Consider the following 23,476-nt stretch of genomic DNA (forward strand, 5'->3'; position numbering starts at 1 on the left):
ATTTAAACAGTAATACTTATCTGAGTCTGTTTTACCTGCCAGTGCCAGGCTGGGAGTTTGCAGTGTGGTTAGTATCTATTCCATCCTGAAATACAGGAAACATTTTTAGGAGCAATTTACAAATAATAATAATAATAAATCTAATACCCAGATAATCATCTTCCTATTTCTATTCAAGGTTAACATTTTTAAATGGTGAAATCAAAGACTAAGCTTCAGGTGTTTTTCCTTCTTCAGAATGGATCTTTGGCTTCTTGGGAATTTAGACAAAGATAATCGGCAAGGTGACGATGGATACACTGATTCATAGCTGAGCTGACTGTGGGTGGGATTTCACCCTCCTAAGGGTCAGCGGTGAAGTTACTCTGATATTGCCAAAAAGAGAAGGGAAGCAGATCTCAGTGTATTGTACCTGCTCTCCTTGAGCAGTTACAATGTAATAGTTGTGATCATGATGTCCTTCATTTCCCAGGATGTTAGGGTGCTTTTGGTTTCCCTGGACGTGGGGATGAGTTCATTTGAAAATGAGGACTGCAGCTGCCCAGGCTGGACCAGAAGTTCGCAGAAAGGGCTTTAAAATTCAGCATATTGTTGTAGCTAACATGTCTGTGTTTAAAAAGGGTGGGGGGGGAGAGTGTAATAAAGAGCATTATATTTCAAAAAATGTATTGTGTTTATTTCAGTACAGAGAACTGACTGCTCTGGGTAAAATATTTTATAAAACTGAGTTGATTAGATTCTAGAGATAGTGAGCAACATTTAACATGAATTGTTTTGTATATCTCTGTAATCTAATATGAAGTCCTAATGTTCTGAACATGTTGGTTTTTTTTTGTTGTTTTTTTTTAAAGAAAAAAAAAGAGTAAGAAAACATCCAGCATGACTGCTATTTGTTAAATCCTGTCAGTGTCCTTGCAGAAGGGACATTTAAGAGGGTCTGATCTTGTAAACTTCTACCAACTTGTGTGCTGATGTTCATCTCAGTGGAGGAACTCATGCATGAAAAGTTAATTATGCAATTGTTAGCAGAGCTGTGTGTAAACTGCTGCAGTCTTGAGGTTTTGTTGGGGTAGGTGTTGATGTCACTGGGATTGTGAAAGAGATGTTCAGGGGTTTTCTTTTAAAAATGGGGGTATATTAAATCTCTATTGCCCAGTTTAAAAGAAAAGAACTAAGTGTTATTCTTTGGAGAATGTTTTTTTAATGTTATTTAAGACAGAGCTATGAAGGGTAAAATTTGCCAGCTGAAAATATGTACTCCTTAAGAAGTCATAGCTATGTGTTTGTTTCCATAACAGTCCTGACTTTGTAGACTTGCAAAAGCAGTTAGACTAGTCATGTAAATCAGTCAATTGTTTTCATTTCTAAGAAGTGGAGGTTTGTGTATAGACGCTTGTCTTTAACCACTTGTCCTGGACACTTTATTTGGAAAAAAATGGTGAAATTAACTTATTTTAAGTATATTAGAGTCTGCGAACTTTAATGCCAAATCTTGCTAGGGGGAATTCTTACAGCTAAGTAATGAACACCTGAGAATGGATATCCATAAGTAAAACATGAGAATGTGCTGCCACATTCATATCTGAAAAGAGACTTAATTTCACTAGGTGGAAAGTGGAATGGACACTTGCCTTTGCTAAATAGTGAGATCTACACTATGCAAGAATTTTGTTTGTAATATAAATTGTTGGGTTTTTTTTTTTTTCAGTGTTCAGATACATTTATGACTTAAATTAGTTTTAAATGAACGTTACCAGGCAGTTTTATAACTTAAACATGGGATTGCATTGTTTAAACCAACAACTTCATCCTGTCTCTGTGTACAGCATTTTAGTTCCATCAACTATTTTTGCTAGTAGATAAGATTATGAATGACTGTTGTAGCGCTGCACTGAACTTAGTCGTTATCCACCCATTAGTTAATAAATATTGTTCAACCACTGCTCAGGCAACCCACTGCTCCCTGGCACTATCTGATTATTTTGACTCTTTTTACATTCATACATCATTTCAATGATTAAGAGCTAGTCTTGCACTCCTTACATAAGTAAATATTCCATTGGAGCTAGCAGGAGCTTTCTTCCTAGTAAGAATATGGAATGAGACCACAGGTCAGCCTCCTTGGGATTGCTCATCCTTGAGATGAATGTTTTTTCCCTTCTCTCCTTTTCTGAAGAGGGAGAAGTTAAATAGCCTTACCGATGTACAAATAACTGAATGCTGCTTTTGCTGAGGTTGGGTTCCCCCACAGCAGTTGCAGTGACTTGATACCTGCTTGTCAAGGACCAGGCTGCCTGTAGCAGATTGTCCAGGTCCATCTGAAATATCTGAGCTGCATGGGGCATAAGCTGTCTGGAAGGGAGTCCAGAAGTATGGAATTCAGGACAGCCTGTGCTTTACACCTGCTGGGTCATTTTCCTGCATGAAAAATAGTGTGGAAATAAATGGCAGTAAATTGAGTAGTTTTTCTACATGTTTATGGAATAAAAATAAGCTTCAGAGTATGGCTTCTTGGCCCTTTTTTCTGCAACAGCTCTTTTACCCTCTTCTTCCCCAGTCAATTGTAAAACACCAATAGTTTAAAAACAAAACAAAACAAAAAAACTATGAAAGTTACAGTAAAAGATTAATAGAAAATATCAGAGAATGCCAACTCTGCCATTTCAACCAAAAGACTTGCCTATGCGCCTGCATCCAGCAATAGCTGCAAGCACTTGGATTTTATGTAGATATGTTAAATGTGAAATGATTCCAGGTACGTTGGAACATGACACGCAAGCCTAATGGAGGAGGTTTATGAAATTAAGGGCTTTCAAGAAGCTAATTGAATCGGCCTTACAGACAGAATATAAATATATATATGTGTTATTTTTAATGGAACTTGTCATTAAATTGAGGAATTTGGAGAGATGTTAGAACTTTCCACTGAGTTACTGTGTGAGAATATGTTTGTATGCTTAAAGGCATGTATCTGTATTACAAGTAAGTGTAATAAATTATATGTATTCTTCTTTTATAAGGAAATTAATGTATTTTTGGCCTCAAATTTTACCCCAGCTGTGAGAGTGAATTGGTAAAGGATCTGTTGTCTTAAACATCCGTATTTCTTACATTCCTCCTCATCAACTTTGTAGTTGCTTAATATATTCTAAAATACCTTTTTCCTTTTTGAAGTACTTGCATTGTCCATCACTTGCATTGTATAAAAGTAGCACACATTCCTATAATTGTAAGAAAGTTTTTTTTTTTTTCAAGAGAGCTCTTAAGAGAGGCTTGTGCTTTGAAGTAATTCTGTTAAATTGAATAGAGTTTTTCCCACACAGACACAGTTATGAGTCAAGAAATAAATCCATTATCTGGATATAAAAGTAATTATTAATGTTGTATCTATATGTGGAAGTACTGATCAGTACATGTGATAGAATTAACTTCTGCTCGCTTTTAATAATTCATGTAATGCCCTTGGCATTGCAGAAAGTCTCATCTGAGAAACAGGAGATGATACTTTATTCATATCACATCTTATCTGGTAGTTACTTCTAAAAATATTAGTATTTCAGCTAATTATCAGAGTGGTTTTTTTTTTTGTTGTTGTTGTTTTTTTAATGTTCCTTTAAAAAAAGAAAGAAAAAAAGAAAGAAATCCAGCTCCTGATTACACTAATGGCGTGCAAATCTTGTCTCAAGCTGTTTAAATTCTTGCACTTCTTCAAACTAAAACTACAGAAGTCAGAATGCAATTTGGAAAAGTTTGTGTCCAGCAAGTTTTGACTAGAATTTATTTTTAGAGTTAGTTTTAATGCTCCTATATAGGATTTTGGAGCAGAAAATCTGGCAACTGGATCCTTGCTAATAACTATAGCATCTTTCTAAATAGCACTGGACATAATAAATATATTGTGCAACACTCGTCCACTTAATGTTTTAACACTCATCCACAGATCTTTTAAAGGGCTTTTTTTTCTCAATGACAATTGTCTTTCACAACAGTTTTAAATAAAATCTCATCCATGTTTTTCAAATCAGGAATAAAAAGTGATGGGATATGTTTTTTGCATACCACATTCATTGCCGTATGATCTGAGTAGCTTCCACAAGTATACTAAGCAGTGAACTAACTTCTGTAATTATGTTGTTTGTTGTCTCATCCTCTCCCTCTGGAGAGGGCCGTGTGCAGTGGGGTATTCTGCTTCAGAAGGGTTTTTTGGAAGGGGGAAAGGACTATTTTTTACTTTATTTGATATGAAGCTGATGGTGCATGCTGATATGCATTTGTACTATAGCAGGTGAAACAGAAAAACTTGATATGTGTCTGGAGTGGGAAGTGGTGGTGACCCGCATGTAGTTCACAGTGCAGTTCTAGATCAACTCATTAGAAGTTCAGTCCCCACTCCCCCCCCTCTTCAAGAAGTCAGCACATCTTGTTTGTAGAGTTTGGAATGCAGGCTGCTTCTCATCATCCTTGGTTGGCCTTGAGATGTGGTAGCCTCCTTGGGATAGCGGGCACAGGCTGCAGAGGCTGTGTGAGGGAATTCAAGGGAAATGATGTAAAGGCTGGGAAACCAGTGTGGTGGCCAAGTGGTAACCTGTGGTGCCGGTGCAGTGTCCACAACCAGTTATCTTCTGAAGTGCCAAAGGCTTATTTTTGAGATGTTGAGGCAACTTGTCTGAGAAGTGATGATTACAGAACATGATTGCTTTCAGATGTGATGAACAAATTCTCCCAGACAAATGGAGATTTTGTCATGGCCATTGTGAGGCATTGGTTAAAAAAGAATTCAAGAGGACTGTGGTAGTGAGTCAGTCTCTCCATCTCTGGTCAAAGCAGACTGATTACTTCATGCTCTTCGTACAGCTCTTCAAAGTCCCCAGGGTCACCTGCATAGGCTTAGAATTAGATAACACCTGCCCCAATTACATCAGTTGTAAGGTCTTCAGTGTGTGTGTTTCTGAAGCTTGAGTCCAATCTAGTTGATTATACTAATAGCTAATAAAAGAAAAAACAACAAAAATAAAAACAAGCACTGAGAATCAAAGGAGTATGATGTGTTGGATAAACCATTAGCAGGATGCATAGGGTATACTGGACGCAAAATGCATCAGAACCAGTTTTCAGGTCAGACGAAAATCCTGCTTGCTGAGATCTGGAAATGCAGTTGATTAATAGATGTTAAAAGATGAATTACATACATAAGCCTGAAGCCACTCATCACCTGTTGTTGTAAAATTCGGGGGGAAGTGTTAACTCTTAGGAATTCCAAGAATAAAGTGTCAAGCAGTGGAAAGTGCAGTTTTCCATCTGTGTTTTCAACCTTTTCTCCAGGAAGGGTTGTGACATTATTAGTGCTTTATGATGAACCTCAGACAGCCCTCCTGGTGGAGCAGTATCATGTTCTACAGTCATGTGTTAAGTGGCACTGGTACAGTTTTCTTCAGGAGCAGTCAGACTGATGAAAGGTTACAGAAGGAAGCAGGTATGTCCTTTTCTCTTTCCAGGTTATTTCTCTGAATAGTAAAGCCAGGAGCAGAATGTGCTGAAGGCAGTGAGCAGCAGAGATGATAGCATGCATTAGAATAGACAATGTATAGCCTATTAGGCTTAAAAGGAAATTATTATACTCAAGAGTAAAGTTATGATGGAACATTTATTTGAGTGTACTTGGTTTGAGGAAAAATTCTGTGTAACTTGACTGGACCTGCAGCAGAAGCCACCTGGTTTTCATTTTGCTGGCTCAGCAGTATGTTAGATCATAAAGACTTAACCATTTTTGACATTTCAGTTTGTTTATATTAGATTGCAGATGTTGTATTTTGAAATAAATGAGCTCTCTTTCTTAAGTAAATTATGGGAAAATATTCTTTACCCTAGCTTAAGAAAAATAAATTGTTCATGGAGTGGTAGCCTTTTAAAACATTGCTGGTAGCAAGTAACCAGAATATCAGGCACAGAACGTGAAACAGTTTAAAGGTGGTGATTCCTGTGTTGAAAGTCAGCTTAAAATACTGGTGAAGTGAAATCCTTGCATTCTTATATACCCACATTTTCCCTGTCTGCTATTGATTTAATGCTCTTTCATAAATATTCTTCATTGTTAAGTTTGATATATAAGTATGGAACAGTTTGGTGGGAATTGCATGGTGAGGTCTGTACGTGCACTGTGTCAAAATCTCATTTTAAATCTCACAGGACAGAAAAACCGTGTGAATATGTAGAAGTTTAAGCACATAAGAGGTCCCAACAACCTTTTCAAATTGAGTGTTCGTAACACTTAGAGAAGCACAGCACTGGTTATGCAAATGTTACGTGATAAATGAATGTTAATTTAGGACAGATTTTTGAGAAAATGTTTCAGTGGCACAGCCACACTGGTAAGGTGGTTTTACATCAACGTCTCTTTCACAAATGCTAAACAGATTATTTAGAATAAGTTTCCCAAGTTCAGATGTTTTGTGAATGCGTTGGTGTTGATCTATCAGATGAAACCGTAATTAAAGTTGAACACTTACACAACTTTTTTTTGTGTCCTCCAGAAGGCTGTGTTATATGGGATAGCTGTGTCATATGGGATAACACTGTTTGTATTGTCTTACTTGTGTATTACTTACTTACTTTCTTACATGTATTCACCATTGCCCTCTGATTACTGATATTTTTGTCCTTGGCTTGGAAGGGAATATTAAAAGTCAATGGAGATCAAGTCAACTGACTTGTATTCTTATGTGCTGTTCTTTTGTGTGCTGTCCTTTGGGATTTGTGTCCCTTATCCAGCAGGGCTTCAACAGTATGTAGCCAGAATGCATCAAAGCTGTATATTTGAGCAGGTAGCATCCTTAGAATGATTTGTGACATAGATGATCTTCTTCTAAAAATAAATCATTAATTTTCATGGAACAAAGGGAAAAGTAACTGGGAACTCAGTGTAAGCCCTGTTATTTATTAAAGAAGTTATTCTCAATATCATTTTTATGTCCCACTAGTATGAAGCAAGTGATACCAAGCCTCTTAAGTGTCCCGTAATAAGCATTTTTAAAACAAACTTCATAGGACTTTCTATTTGTCCTATAAAACCTCGCTAAAATTCATGTTTAGTCTTATTGTTTCTAGAACATATGTCATTTGCCAAGCACAGTAAGAGCTCCATAAGCAGAGACAGCGCTAACTTCCACATAGTGGGAATACATTTCAGAGAATTACAGTTCTGTGATAGAATACAATGTATTACAGATATTTGTCTTGTTTTTAAATATAGTGAAATCTACTTACCTTTTGTAAGCATTCAAAGGGGAACTGATTTTTCAGCAAGGGGAAAGTTGTAAACAAACTTGCCTAAATAAAGTTAAATAATACGGTTTGCTTCACTATTCACTCCTGAAATTTTGTTAGCCTCTGGTATGGATGGATTTTATTTTGCCAACCAGTTCAAAGCATTTTTTTGTTGGCTGCAGATTACCTTTTTTTTTTTTTCCTTGTGTTTTCAACCGCAGTCCAGTTCTCTCAGAATCACTTAAGTACAGCGTATCACACTTTGCTAGTTAACAGCTGTTGAGTGTGGATGTTTTCATTAAATTCATGTTACTTGATACGAGTACATTTTAGCCCCAGGAGTTGGAGGGAGAGAAGGGAAGGGTAAAGCCTTGCTTTCACGTAGAAGATGGTCACCATGCGGATGAAAATGTTGTCTCAAGAACTTTGAAATAAACAGCGACAAAGTCTACCTAAAGATGTTGCTGAGTAAATGGTGTTATCTTGAATTTTCAAGATCCTAATTTTCTGGTTGTTTTGAGAGAAGGGAGATTTCTTTTACCGTGTCTTTTTGTTCAATTGCAGCCCAGAGAAAGCAGCCCTCAAGGCAAATTGTCTGTATGGAAAGTTTATAAAGCAAGATTCGTCTGGGGATTCCTTTGATTGGCTCAGAATATGGGTGAAGAGATGGCCTGGCTCTATAAATCCTGTCTGCTGAACCAGTAGCAGTGCTTTCTTATCTGCAGTTAATTAGGAAATTCTGTCTGAAGGGAGCTATTCACTATTGAATGCTGGGGTGGGGTTTCTCTCTTTCTCTCTTAAGAGAGGGGTGGGAAGGAGTTCAGTTTGACCTCGGAAGGTCTTGTAAAAATGTAAATGAAAAGACATCTCAAATTTTGATGGCGCTACCTTCTCCCAGAGAAATGCTGTAGAAATCTGTTGTTTCCTGGAGACTTGAAACTTTCCTGTAAAATTTTCAAAGGTCAAATGCATTAATTCTGTTTTGGGCCTTATGTGTGCCAGCATTTTCCAGTGTGCAGTAGTGACTTTTTTTTTTTTTAATTATTTATTTACATTCCCTCCTGTTTTTGGTCAGTAAACAGTTCCTTGCTGTGGATACACAGACAAATATAGCTGAGAACGCTTTTCTGGGAGAAGAGTCTCCCCATGCATTTCTTAACCATTTTTGGGAAGAATTGATCTATCTGTGCCTGTGAGAGAGGAAGGCAGTAGCTGTAAATTGAAGTGACATCATATATATTACTCCCATTGATCTGCTTTTAGACTAGAGTCAGGATAAAAGGAAATGGCATCAGGGAGGAAGTATGCTCATTTAGGCACAGATCCCAGTGTGATAATGGAGTAATAATAGAAATCACGCCACTGTCAGTCAGTTGCTGCATTAGTCGCAGGCACATTTCCCTTCGGAGGAGGCTTTCAATGACTTCATTCAAGTACAGACTGGAGCAAATGGAATATTCAGCATACCAGCTGTACTACTTCAGTGATTTGTGTCCTGATTTAGGGGTGCTGTGTGAGCGCTGGTCCTGTGGATGCTCAAGTAGATATATCTGTGTCACATTTTATGGCTGTGAAAGGTCAGTAGTCAAATGTTTCAGTGTCGTTTTTCTAGTATAAGGGTTGAATCTGGCATTTATTGCATTTGTTAATGTAGAATTGATAAATACATTCCTTTGTGTGGGTGGTCTTCTGGGACTGGAGTTTGATGACCTCTGTGGTCGCAATATCATGCCTTTGCAGAGGCAAGACTGTTTCCTTTTTGCAGGTTAGGGATGAAGGTTTCAGCAAACTCACATTTTTGTTCCAATATTTTTTGTAGGAACTATTTCAAAACTGCCTTGAGCTACTCTTTTAACAAAAATAACGGTTTAAGTATCTTGTATTTTATTCATATGGGTGTACTAAGTATGCTATTTCTTAATTCCTGGATGTTTGGTTTGCATTGAATTCTAGTCCCAAGCAGCATACTGCTTGAATGTCAGTCTGAGTTACAGTTCCAGTTTGGTAACGTTTACATTGATTCTTCCGTCTTGCTGTTTTGATACTCCATACCATTTTGGTGTTGTTTTTCTATGTTTTTTTGTTTGTTTGCTTGTTTGTTTGTTTTCCCAGAGGCAAGAGCCTCAATATTCAAACTTTAAAACCACTACATCAGATAACTCCAGGGAAGTCAGGGTCAGACAGCTGTTCAGTGGAAAGACAAAGTGAAACCCTTTCAAAAGACTGAGTACTTGCAGGAGAGGCTTAAGGACAAGGTAAAGCATGCAGTGTTGGGATACAGCTTTGTAGTGGGGATGATGGTTAATTATATGTGACATGACAGAAAACCTCTGGTGTGCTTGATCCCAAGACATTAATTTATTCCTTCTTTGTAGTGTCAGTACTCACAGTTGGGGGTGGGGAAACCCTGGGAAAGCAATGTGATTTCCTTGCGGCAGCCTCAGGTTGTGGCCAGGGCTATCTGTTTTGCAATACAAACAGATGGTGTAGCATTTGTAGTCACCGTGGATGCTGTTTCTTGATATTTGCCTCATTTCTTGGTGGATCTACTTTAACAATCACATACATTTGAGCATTTGAACTGAGCATTCTCATGCAGTTTAGAGTGCTTTTTTTAGTCTTTTAAAGGAAAAACGAAGAACAGGGATGGAAATTTTGTGTCTGGTGTGTTGCGGCTGTTTTTGGAATTTTTTTTCATCGTGGAGAGACATTTCACACAGTGAAATTTATACTGTCGTATTTTGCTGTATCTTTGTATAATTTTTATGTATGTTAGATATTCAAGATGCATTTGCCATAATGTCATAAATGAAAATGGCTTCACAGTATCCAAAACAAATTGACTTGTTTTCTCTAGGACCTACACTGCAGTAATGCTTAACAGCAAGGACCTTTTTGTATTAAGGGGTACGTATGTAAGACAAACAAATGGAAAATCTGCAGTGTGCACCCCAAACAATTTTCAAAGTGCGAAAGATGAGAAGTAACGGGCGGATGGGACACATAAGGCCGGTAGTGAGGAAAGTGAAAAATAGTGGGGCAAAACTTCACGTCTAGTTTTGTGAAGTTATCTACAGCCTTTGAAAAGTTGCTTTGGAGACAAAGTTACTCATGTTGATTTATTTGAGAAAAAGAAGAATTGTAAACCCGAGGGTATTTTGTAATTCTGTAGTAGTCTGCGCCCTGAAACTTCAGCTGAGCTTTCTGCCTCTTTCCTTAGGATAGTTTTTATCTTACATAGACTTTTTTTATTAAAAAGGAAAAAGGAAAATGAAAGAAAACGTGTTCCTCCTTTTATTTTTTGTTGGAAGTAAATGAGAGAACAAAATGCGAGAGCTGCGCCCACTAGTGCCGGTTCATTTACAGGTCTGACAGCACTTCTGCCAGTGCCCGCACCCACTCTCTCCGTGTTTGCTTGCTCTTACCTTGGACTTTCGTTAAACCGTGGGCTGCAGACTGGTGTGTGAAGTTTTGCCTTGGACACCTAGAGGGTGAAAAAACGACTGAAGCTGTAGTCTCAGGAGTTTTTGCTCTGCAGTCTCACATTCAGGAGGAGTAGGAGTAATTCTGAAAATTCATCACCCATAATGCAGCAGTAGACAGAGGTAAATTAAGGACATGGCTGTTGCTTTGCTGCTTTGCTTTTGTTGGCTTCATTTACATTCTGTAGCGTTATCTTAGACAATAGCTGTCTGTGGGTGAATCTGTAAAGCAATTATATATTGAGAATAGATAATGGTTATTCTGTACCTCCTCTAGCACACATATATGTATACATGTATTCAAACAGCTATTCTACAGTTTCTAAAATTAAGTATTGTGCACCATTGTCTTAGCAGGCAAAGCTTTCTAAATAAGAACTTACTTTTCCATGTGTGGTGTTCTGCAACATTTCAGATTTTATTAGTGTTCAGAATGAATCCAGTCTCCAAGCAGAGCCACTTCCCAGAAGCTTTCTCAGTTTTGTTTTTTAAAGTACCTCCCCATCCTTCCCAGGCAGCTGCTCTTGGACCATACAGTGAACATTCAACTTGGCACTTTAGGGGGTTGTTCAAAGATTGAAATACTCAGTATTTGTAAGCAGCTGATGGTTTTTATCAATTCCATTTTGTTAGCAGGCATGATTATCACTTAGAAAATGTTCCAGTAAGAGCCAGTAAGATGTAGAATTTTTTCAGTCCCTAAGAATACAGCTTAAATAATCAAATAAATGGAATGGAAACTAATCTTTTAAATCCTAGAGCCTTCCTTTCTGCCTTATTCTGGTTAGGTACAAATGCTAAATTATGTCAGACTAAGAGGAAAGAAAATGTCATGTGGCTTGGTTGCTAATTATGATAATTTAGATACAATGAGGTGGGAGCAGAGCATCTCCAAATGTCCTAAAATTGGAAGCAGAGTTAAAATAACAAATTTTTTGTTCATTAGTCTGTCTGGAGGATATTAGAAGTTGATTTCTTTCTCTGTGCAAAGGTTTCAGTACTTTCTGCCTTCCCCTTAGAATTTTAGTGCCCACTAAAATTGGATGAATGGTGGAAAATCTTTGGGGCATATAAGATACTTTTGGTGGATCATCCTGAACCCTGAATTTTCGATAAATGCTTCTTGGCAGCTGGTGTAATTTCTTTCTGAGCTCTGTTTGAATTATTTATTTGTTCATCCAGTAAGCCTTTTAAACAGAGCACTTAAGCACTTGCTACATCAGACAACTAGTGTTTTTTGTTCTTTAGCTGTATTAGATTCAAGTAGAAAACAAGTCAGGCAACTACTGTATATACACACACGTACATATATATTGTGTATACTATGGACATAACATTCATGCCATCTTTTCCATGTGGTGGCGGATAACTCCTGACTCCGCGCTAGAATGTGTCTCAAAATGTGATATTTTAGCATTGTTTTATGGGTCAGTCATCTATGTCATGTTCACTAAGCAATTGCTCATGTAGCAGCTAAAGGTGCCACTCAACAATTATACATGCATATATCTGGTTGATTCCTGAAATGATGCACTATAAATTATTCTCTTATTTTACTCCTTCCAAGCCCAAACAAAATGCAATTACTTAGCATACATATTCCATAACAATCTTGGTTTAATAAGCTATGATTATGTCTCAGTTAGATAAACATGGTTTAGATCTGATCTAACTATGTAGAAGTAAAAACTGTGGAAAATGTGTCTTACTTGTGCCCCATACACAGCCTTTCAGAATACAGACACATAAAACCTGAGTTTTTTCAGAAATCAGCTGTAGCTGCTTTCCATATTTAATGCATGCTGGAAGTGCAGAGGTTATTGCAGTCTTGTTCTCTTTGGTTTGTCTGTTTAATTGCTCAGTAAGTAGGGCTCTGTTCACACGCAGCATTTGTTTTTGCTTTAGCTGCTCCCAGACCAGCTGGTCTTACTTCTGGAGTATCTCCTGGAAGAGAAGACATTGTGTCCTAGAACACTGCAGCACTTAGAGAAGACATACCAGCTCCATGACCAGGATGCTGAGGTAAGTCATTAAAAAAAAAGCTCTTACAAAATTATTCATTGCATTGTTGCAATGTTAACTGGGAGTAACGGTGATCCACTAAGAGCCAGGCTCATTCAAGTTGTGTATTCCTTGTCTAAGTGTAAAATTGCATGTGTTGAATTCCTGTTGCATCTCCAGATGCCTTTATTGTCCAGTGCTTTTGTGTGTGTGTCATGAGTAGGTCCAGATGTGCTTGCACGCCATAGTAGTAGGAGAAAATACAACATAGATGTCATATACTACTGTACATATACTTCAGGCAGCATGTGCACTCATGTGCTACATTTCACACTTTTATGGTGAGTACGTATTAGAGCTCAGCTCATCTTAGCCTTTTGTGTGGTCTCCAGGTGCAGTTGCATCTGTTGCAGTCTAAAGTTGAGCTTCCACATGGCTGGCCCGTTTTGTTCCTATCTGGACACTCCCAAGTCTCACTTGTGATTTTGAAAAGTGTGCTTTCCAGAGTTTTTTAAGGGTGAATCAGTTCTGTGCAGCTGCATGTAAAGTGTTAACAGTCACTGAGGATAATACGATTTTATGTAATAGTGTAAATGTGCCTTCCTCATGACAGACATGCACCAGGCTAGTATCTCTGTTCCAAAGAACTTAATGTCTTGGGGAGGGTTGGGAGCAAACCTGTACATCCTTCTTACCACATGCAGTTCTGGCCACTTTGTAGAGTCCTGTGTGTGTCTCAAGTTGGGAGAACTGTGAAAATTAACGCAACAAAACTTGCTGCTGAAAACTCCCTTGCAATTAGTGCCTGTTTGTATCAAGTTTTCAGGAGGGGAGATAAGAAGATGAAATCAGTCATGGAAATAAAGGATGTGTAAAGAATGTTTAGATTTATATGTGTGTGTGTGTACCTTTTTTAAAAAGATTAGTTATGAAAGAGCATGTAATCAAACTAATATGTAATGAGGGAACTTGGTAAATTACATGGCTTTCAACTCTTGTTAATTGAAAACTACTGTGAAGTCTGTGGAGGGTTAGCATGCATAACTTACCCTGCTATAATTGGAATTTTATGGCAATAATTAAAATTGAAGGAGAGAGCAAAATCCTTCTTGTTACTCTTATACTGAAACTGCTGACCAGATACTTAGCAACACTTAAATCCTGACAAGAGTGTTCGGATTGATTAAACAGTGATCTTGCTTTTTCTCAGACAAAAAGGCAACATTTCAACTGTTTACTGTAACTTTTTTTATTGATACAAGTTTCCAAATGCCAGACTTGTTTTTAATTACTACTTCAAGCAATGTTTCTATTTATAGGTATTATAACATATTTTAATCTCATCTGAATATCACTGAAATGTTAGGCGTTCTACAATGGGAAGAGAAATAAATGGGGAGGTAGATCAAAGCAATAGCTGCAGTGCTGTTGCTTCCTGCCAGTGAATTCTTAGCACCAGGCCTCAAGCTCGAGCTTCTCAAGTATTTCCTTTCTCTCTACTTTCATGCTTGCTCTCTTCTTTGCAACGTCAAATAAAAGTACAGAAGGTCTCTCTCAGATTTTTTTTCTTCTATTAAAAAAATATATATAAATTCAACCTTGGTGAAAAGAGTTTAATTTTCATTTCATTTTACAAGGTGAAGCCAAAGGCTTAGCAGATCTTCAGAGGTACAACTGAGATAATGTTACCATTAGCATTTTACCAGTCATCAGATCACAGACAGCTACAATCCTTTGAGGGAAATGTTAGCTTACACACCCTTACGTACCCGAGGGAAGGACTGTTCATGCCTCTCGCTCGGAGATTTTTCCTTTAATGATCCTAATGACCCAAAGGCAAAGAACTGCATTCCAAGCTTATAACTAGCTTTTCTTGTCTAAATTTGGTTTGTGAAGACACTTTTTAGTTATGATGATCACAGAATCACAGATCACAGATCCTATCACAGATCCTGAAATTCAAATGTTGTTAGTACCTGGACATCAGAAGTAGATACAGACATTAAAAAAATGTTGGCAGGCCAGTAGAGAAAGCAGAACTCCTCTGTGTCAGAGGTTTTATGCAGGGCTTTTTGTAAGTAAAGTTGTAAGTTATGGTGTCCTATCCAGCAAAAAGAAGTTAAGACATAGGAACCAGTTTTATTATTTTTGACAAGTATTGTTTATGTTCACATTAATTTTCTAATAGGAATTAGCAATGATGTGGCCAGTAATATGTGAGAGTTGCATGTAAAGAAGTAAGTTATTTTGTATTTTAAACAAAGTTTCATCTTAAAAATTGTATGTAAAATATTGTCTGCACCCTTAGAAGTTGGAAGGCTATTCATGTATGTACTGCAGTTAGCTAAAAGATCTTCTTGCACAGCATCAGAGTGGATATAAAGAAAAATATTTATACGTAGTACTGTTTCCTCTCATTATAGTGAGAATGTTTCGAGCTTGTTAGCACTAATGAGAAAAAGAAATCAAGGGTTTGAATGATCTCACCATGTTGAATAAGTGTGTTGGGAGAAGTAGAGGGAGCAGTTGCTGTGTGGTTTTCACTGTTGGGATGAAATGAGCCTTTCCCTCTGCCCGTTATAAAAGGAGAGGAGTGTTCTGTGCTTCACCCCTGTAACACATGGACACTGCAACACTGCACTGAGAAAGTGCTGGGAAAAGGCTACATTGAGCATGACTGGTGAGAAGCAGGATACAAGTGCATTGGGCTTGTTTTGCCTAGGAGTTATTTTACAGCTCTCTCATCCAGAGTGCTGTGTAGCTCACTATGTTCCATCCTGGAATTTCACCACTGATGCAAGAAAACTAATTTCTGGGGAGTGTCTTTTTGTCTTACATAACTACTGCATGGAACATCTTGGTTCCAGTTTCCTAAAGCTTTTGTATCTGTATTTCTGAAGTGCCCTTATTTGAACTTTACAGTTCAACACACTTGTAAAAATGTGTGCATATGCCTGTGTCTGCTTTTGCACGTGGTGATGTGTAGGTTTGGTCTCGTCCCATGAAGATTACTGTCAGCACTACTTGGTGCTCCTCACTGCTTGTTATCACATGTATGTCCAGTCTTACCAATTTACATGCCACATCTTGCTTCAGAGAGCAGAAGAGAGTGTGGAGCAGGTTATCCAACTTTCTCTGATTCCTTTGTACCAATTAGGAAAGGAGTGACATGAATTAATCCTTGCCTGGAAATTAACTGTTGATGTCTTTTCAAGGAACACCCAGGATACTTCAGATAACTCCCTGGATTTTCCTCGACAACTCAACTGTCTTCTTTCACATGAGGTTTCACAACCGATTTACAGCTTCAGAGAAGAGGAGGAGGACTCTCCCTCCTTGTACCAGTAGACTCTCCTTCCTGACAAAGACACATCTAAATACTTCAGTTAAAAGCAAATAAACAAACAAAACAAACAAAAACCAGCAGAGGTTAGGTAGCATACTTCTGATTCACAGTCAAGAGCAGATCTTTCTGTGGTAGCAAGCTTTGAGCCTCCAGAACCAGGATTGAGGTACCTGTGGTTTAACCTTACTTCACACTGGATTGCCTCCAGTCTTGGATGGTACAAGAGGCTCATAGGGCATTTGCGCAGTTGCAAAATTTGTAGGTCCTTCCCATTTTTTCAGTCAATTTCTATAACAAATCATGATTTCGTTGTCCGTTTTCTGTTGAAGTCTTGGAATCATAGAATCATAGACTCACCAAGGATGGAAAAGACCTACAAGATCATCCAGTACAACTGTCCACCTATTACCAATATTTTCTCAGTATTTCCCACTAAACCATGCCCCACAGTACAACATCTAAATGTTTCTTGAGCACCTCCAGGGTTGGTGACTCCACCACCTCTCTGGGCAGCCTATTCCAGCTCCTGACCACTCTGTCAGAGAAGTATTTCCTAACATCCAACCTGAATCTCCCCTGGCACAGCTTGAGGCCATTCCCTCTAGTCCTATTGCTAGCCACATGGGAGAAGCCTACCGTCTGCTCACTACAGCCTCCCTTCAGGTAGTTACAGAGAACAATAAGGTCTCCCCCTGAGCCTCCTGTTCTCCAGATTAAACAATCCCAGCTCCTTCAGCCACTACTCGTAAGGCCTGTGCTCCATACCCCTCACTAGCTTCATTGCCCTTCTCTGGACATGCTCCAGGGCCTTGATGTCTTTCTTGCAGTGAGGGGCCCAGAACTGAACACAGCACTTGAGGTGCGGCCTCACCAGTGCTCAGTACAGAGGGGCAATTACTGCACTGCTCCTGCTGGCAACACTGTTTCTGATACTGTCTCCCACAGTATTCTGCAAAATCTGGCAGTCTGTGGCTTGGACAGATACACTCTTGGCAGGGTAAGGAACTGGCTAGAGGGCCAGGCTCAGGGAGTGGTGGTGAATGGAGTTAAATCCAGCTGGCGACTGGTCGCAAGTGGTGTTCCCCAGGGGTCGGTGCTGGTGCCTGTCCTGTTTAATATCTTTATTGATGACCTGGATGAGGGCATTAAGTGCACCCTCAGTAAGTTTGCAGATGACACCAAGCTGGCTGGAAGTGTTGATCTGCCTGAGGGTAGCGAGGCCCTGCAGAGGGATCTGGATTGGCTGGATAGCTGGGCTGAAGCCAATGGGATGGGATTCAACAAGACCAAAGGCCGGGTCCTGCACTTTGACCACAACAACCCCAGGCAACGCTACAGGCTTGGGCAGAGTGGCTGGAAGACTGTGTAGAGGAAATGGATCTGGGGGTGTTGATTGACGCTAGACTGAACATGATCCAGCAGTGTGCCCAGGTGCCCAAGGTCAATGGCATCCTGGCTTGTATCAGAAATAGTGTGGTCAGCAGGAACAGGGAAGTGATTGTCCCCCTGTACTCAGCACTGGTGAGGCCACACCTCGAGTGCTGTGTCCAGTTTTGGGCCCCTCACTGTAAGACAGACATTGAGGCCCTGGAGCGTGTCAGGAGGAGGGCAACAAAGCTGGTGAGAGGTCTGGAGCACAGGCCTTATGAGGAGTGTCTGAGAGAGCTCGAATTGTTCAGTCTGGAGAAGAGGAGGCTCAGGGGAGACCTTATTGCTCTCTATAACTACCTGAAGGGAGGTTGTAGTGAGCTGGGGGTCAGCCTCTTCTCTCGGGTGACTAGTGATAGGACTAGAGGGAATGGCTTCAAGCTGCGCCAGGGAAGGTTCTGGCTGTATGTTAGGAAATACTACTTCTCTGAAAGGGTGGTCAGACAGTGGAATGGGCTGCCCAGAGAGGTGGTGGAATCACCTAGCCTGGTGGTGTTCAAAGAGCATTTGGATGTTGTGTTGAGGGACATGGTTTTGCGAGAACAGTTGGTGATGGGTGAATGGTTGGACTGGATGATCCTGTGAGTCTTTTCCAACCTTAGCGATTCTATGATTCTGTGATACAAGCCAGGATGCCTTTGGCCTTCTTGGCCACCTGGACACACTAATGGATCGTGTTCAGCTGAGTGTCAACCAATACCCTCCGATCCGTTTCCTCTACACAGTCTTCCAGCCGCTCTACCCCAACCTCTTTAGTGTTGCCTGAGGTTGTTGTGGCCAAAGTGCAGGACCCAGTGCTAACAACCAGAGAATGACAGGATGGCTAAGGAGGAAAGAGATCCCTGGAGGTAACTGGTCCAGTCCCCCTGTTCAAGCAGGGGACATTTAAAGCAGGCTGCCTAGGAGCATGTCCAGAAAAAAACTTTGGTTATTTCTCTTACTTGTGTTCTAACATCTTCACTTGATCAGGGAGAGGCCTGTAATATGTACACTAGACTACAGGCCGTTTAAGTGGCTTGCAGAACAGTAACAAAGATGATAGGAAAAAAGTCATCAAAACAATAAGAGAAAGATGGTGGATGTGTGTCAGTCTTCCAGTCCTATCTACAAACTGGCAGTATTTTTGCAAGTGTGTTTTACTTGTTGATGAATTATCTAAAACCAAGTGATAGAAAAATGGCCTGTGGATTGAGCAGAAAGATTTATGGTGTATTTCCCCAGAATTCTCACCATTGAGTTAGCTTTTCTTTCTTTCCTACTGCAGGCATCACTTTCTTATAAAATGTCTTGCTTGCACAGCATATGGAAAGTCTCTTTGTTAGTTTTTCTTGTCTCAACAAATTGGCTGCAATATTCTTCACTTACATAATGCTTTCCCTGTACTCATAATCATAATGTGGTATATTTGGGGTAGAGGAAAAGGAGAGAGGCTGCTTTTGCAAAAAAGATTGAGTAAAATGGGTTAAGATCATAATATTGCAAGTCATGTGAGTGACAAAAAAAAAGCAGTAAAGCAGTTCTCACTTTTGTGCATGATGTCTCATTGTGCATGATATCTCCCTATGAGACCAAGGCTATGAAGTGGTGGCACCTTATTTCACTGACAGAAATCCAGTCATGCTAATACAGATCATATAAGGTGCTCAGCATCCTTAAGGAGTTGGGTTTAGGACAAAATAACATATTTCCATTGATCTTTCTTAGTCTGTGAAATACTGACAGGCACAGAAGTACAACTGAAGTGATGTAGTATTTGTCTTGCTGCTTCCCATCTGGTGGTCAGTGCATTAAGCTGAGCACATTCTCACACTGTATGGCTCAGCTCTTCTGCACATTGTTACTGAGCATTTTTGGAAGGCTCCCTTACAGAAGAGTGCTCTGTAGAGTGTAGTGTGAAACTAAATGTGAAAAGAGAGCTGGTCAGGAAAGGTCAGTCCATGCTAGCCAGCAGAAAAGGCACTGAGTGAGTCCTCCTTTCAGCTCATCTAGGGCTAGGCCTTTCTTGCCTGGTGTGCTTGGGGCAGGGGTTCAGGAACAATTCCCAGCTTTTGAATATAATTAATTGAATAAAATCATAAGTTTGTGAGGTCTTAATAGCACAAGAAACAGGGCAGTTCAAAATTGCTAACCCTAGCTGCTTCTGACATTATCATTTTAGCTTCACAGACCTGGTCGCACTGCTGAATCACTGACTTACAACTATGTGAATAAAATTTTGCTGTTCTTCTTTTTGGCTCAGTGCCATTAAAAAACCTTTGGGGCTGCAGTGCCCTGGAGACCTGTCATGCTATGTTCCAGGTGGGGCAAATGTTCCCCTGGGCAACAAGAGTAGTTGTGTTGTTCGGGGCAGGGATCAAGAGAAAAGAAGATGAGTCAAAAATTCAAAACATGGAGTAATATCTGTGCTCTGATTTCAGCAGTGAGTATGCTCCTTCTGAGCTTGTACAGTCAATGCATATTTCTTTTAAGAGTTTTTTCTGGGGATTGGGAAAGGGATGTATATGAGCAATATGTCAGTTCTGTGTCTTTAGAGTCAAAACATTGTGTTTAATTGTTTTGAAAATTGGAACAGAAGTTTTAAACTATGCAAAACTAGAAGGATGTGAGCACATGTTTGATGGGCTGGCTGTGACTGAAGCCACAGAGAAACCAGGCAGCCACATTGTTCATTGCCTGGAACTTGTGTCTCATCTTCACATTCAGTTCTAGACCCTGTCTGTGACAGTCGTCTTGCTTGGAAATGACAGAAGTTTGGACCATTGTCACTGTGGGAAACCTAAGATAAAAGGAAGGCACTTTTTTTGCCTCCAGTTATGACAGGGAGGAGGTAGAAGTAGACGAAAGGGGCTCATGCCAAGGGGCAGCTTACTGTTGTGGTGATGCTTGCAGCAGCATTTCCTTTTGCTGAACAGGAGTAATAGCTGGTAACAGAAGGTTGATGTGCCCCACATCAAACTCTGTGGAGACAGATTTCTGCTTCAGATGTGTGGGGTATGTTTATGTGCTTTTTCCCACTACAACATTTGGTTTTATAAGCCCAACATGCTTTTATTTGCATTTATAAATAGCTTGTGTTGAAATACATTTGCAAGCACTATATGGGTAAAAACTGTAGGAAGACTTGGCTGGGAGACAGCCAGAAGAGGCAGCGTGATGGGCAATATTTCAACCCTTCCAGTGTTGCAAAAACAAAATTACTGTAATACCAAAGGTATTATAGCCACTGTTGTCAGTAGGTATTTTGGTTGTCAGAGGTGTCAAAGGGAATTTGGACAGGCTGGTACATCAGAGACAGTTGTACACGTGATCATCAGGTGAAGTGTCAGCTGAGACATGCACACATGCGTGCCTAAGGCTCTCTCACCTTGCTGACAGGGTTCTTCCCCCCGGCATTTCTTGGTGGAGGCTACAGAGCAAGGCTAGACCTGAGGCCATGGCGAGCTCTTCCTTCCCTCTTCTCTGAGGTCCTGGACCTCACCAACCCAAGCTGTTCCCTGACCCTCTGAGTGCTATGCTGCTTCTCCCTCCAGCTTGCATGGGATGGGGTCCCACCTGCCATTCTCCCTCTTAGCAGCAGTTCTTCTAACATGGGAAGTGAAAAGCAGCATTAGTATGGCTGTGAGAGAGCATTGCAGATGGAAACTACAGCATTAATTGAATCTTGAAACTCTGAGGGTCTTGGGAACAAAAGTAGCTGTCAACTGCTGGCTTCTGCAGTACTGTATCTGGATATGATTTCACTGGCCCTGCAGTGTTGTTGGAGGATTGCAGTTCACTACCTGTTAAGTTACTTATGCACTGAAGACTCAGTGAGTTTTTGGACCAAAATACTAGTTCATTAAAGCTGTTAGACAGCTTTTTTGCTCAGACTCCTGACAGACCTTTGGCATACACAGAAATTCCAATTTCAGACTCCTTGTCACAGTGATGTATCCATTCTGTTTGCATTCACTAGGTTTTTGGCTATTGAATACATTCTTTTCAGATTGTCAATCTGATATTTTGTCAGCAGAGTTGTAACGTGCAGCAGTTTAAACTGCTTGCTTCTAAGCTCATTTAACATCCCTGATCATCTTTCTTTGTAAATATTTGTGAAACCAAATTTACTACTAAAGCATGTACATCTTATGGCTTAGAGGGTAGGAATGCTCATGTGAAATGCAGGCTCTATTAAATGTCACTGATACAACCTGGCTGGTGTGTTAAAGAGTAGTAGTTCTCAAATCTTTGCTGTTGAAAAGATAGAATGGGATTAAAAAAAAATCATTAAGCCCACTTTGCATAGTAGCATGTGATATTGTTTCTTAATTGTCTGAAAATGCTCTAATGTTTGAATCCAATTTACGTGTAGATAGGAAGAGACTGAAAGTAAATAATTTCAAATGGAACAGAACAGCATTCTGGTGCTCTGGAGATACCAGATTATCTCTTGTTAATTAAAGCTAATCTATAGTAGGACAGCATCATTTTTCAGAAAAGTTTTGCTATATTTTTCATCTCTGAATTAGACCAGAGTCTGGCATCTGAGACTGTTTAAATAGCATTTACAATTCTAGTTGTTGAAATATATTCTTTTTTCAATCAAGTCTGAACTCGTGATTTATAAAGATCATGTATGCTTCCTACATTAATAAAGCTTCCACTTTGGTGGACAATAGCTCTTACTGTATTTCACATTACACTGTTTTCTAGGATCTCTAAGTGTGTTGGTTTTGTTCTGTGATTTAGATTTGTTGTCCAGCTATTAGCAAAATGTACTCATCTTCCCTGAAGCTAGTCTCGTATTCTGCATACCAAGAGCTGAGTACAACTCTAGTTTTCTCTTTTTTCTATTCTCACGTCTTCTTCTATTCTCTCTTAAGGTCATGGCTTAGATTACTTGCTTTCTAAATCTTATTTGTAGACCTCAGAAGTAAAATTTTTTTTTTTTTTTTTTTTGCTTGCACATATATGACTGAGAATATTAGCAAGCTAGATCATTACAGAATAACACATAAAGTTTTCTGTGAAGGTATTTGGTTTAGGTATGCCTTATTATTTGTGTGAAGCTCAGGAGAGTAATACAGATTAGACAAAGCAAGTTATCACCAGGGTCAGAAGATAAAAATTATCACTCTAATATAAAAATATTGTTCTACAGATACATCAGTGGGAGCTTTTCTTTTGAAAGTGGCCTGATGTGAGTTTACTCCATCAGCTTCAAGCACCATTTACCAGAAGACTGTGGCCCAGATTGTTAGAACAAAAGGATTGTCTTAGAGCTAGATTTTCAATGAATTTTATGTAAGCATTTATTTCATTTGAAATGTTATGTAGAGTCTACTATATCTGAACATTTTCATTTTGGTTTCAAAACATTTTGCACTGCATTGTCAAAATACAGGTGGTATTTGAGTGGCACATAAAATACACGGTACCACACAATATTTCTTGAAGTGAAATTAGAAGTTAGTATGAGACTACTGAAGGTGGTCCTAGTGTGGGCACTGTGTGCTATCTGGCAGTAGCAGCGCTTTGAGGTGTTTCACCTAGATGCTAGCCAGTACGTAGATCTTGATGCAGTTATTTCTGTAGAAACGTGTCAGTGGGTTTTCAGAAGTCAAACCTGAGAAAGTGACTTGTCTGAGTGTCTTCCTGACATTGAGCTGAAGCGCAGAAATGCACAGCTGAGATGTGTGGTGACTTACAAACCTCAGAGGAGGTTTGAAGGAATGAAAGAGTCAGGGGGGTGCATTAAAGGTCAGAGGTGTAACCAGGCCCCTCCTGGGCAGAGCAGTTCTGAGCCTGAAGCGCAGGCCAGGAAAGCCAGCAGCATTTCCAGCTTTGTCAGGTGGTGCCTTCAGCTGCTAGGCAGCAGGAGCATTGGAGAGGTGGCAGGTGCTGCTGTGGTTCTGCTGAAGGCAGCGCATGCTGCCAGCAGCAGTGGGAAGAGTGGCTGTGAATTGCTTCTCAGGTT

General features: G+C 39.7%; 1 protein-coding gene across 13 annotated transcripts in view; it reads left to right on the top strand.

The window, feature by feature from the left end:
• AOPEP (aminopeptidase O (putative)) overlaps positions 1–23,476 on the top strand; it is a 175,018-nt gene that overhangs the window by 143,240 nt on the left and 8,302 nt on the right. For 11 of the 13 annotated variants that reach the window (XR_006932390.1, XR_006932393.1, XR_006932391.1 and 8 more), the window contains one exon: positions 12,651–12,767. Coding sequence is in view for 8 of the 13 variants with exons in the window: in XM_040656059.2 (XP_040511993.1) it covers positions 12,651–12,767 (117 nt within the window). In the remaining 5 variants the exon portion in view is untranslated. Of the gene's footprint in view, positions 1–10,629; positions 10,869–12,650; positions 12,768–23,476 lie in introns of all 13 variants that reach the window. The other 2 variants (XR_006932392.1, XR_006932394.1) reach the window with 1 other exon arrangement.

This window comes from Gallus gallus, chromosome Z (assembly GCF_016699485.2).
Source record: "Gallus gallus isolate bGalGal1 chromosome Z, bGalGal1.mat.broiler.GRCg7b, whole genome shotgun sequence".
Lineage (NCBI taxonomy): Eukaryota > Metazoa > Chordata > Aves > Galliformes > Phasianidae > Gallus > Gallus gallus.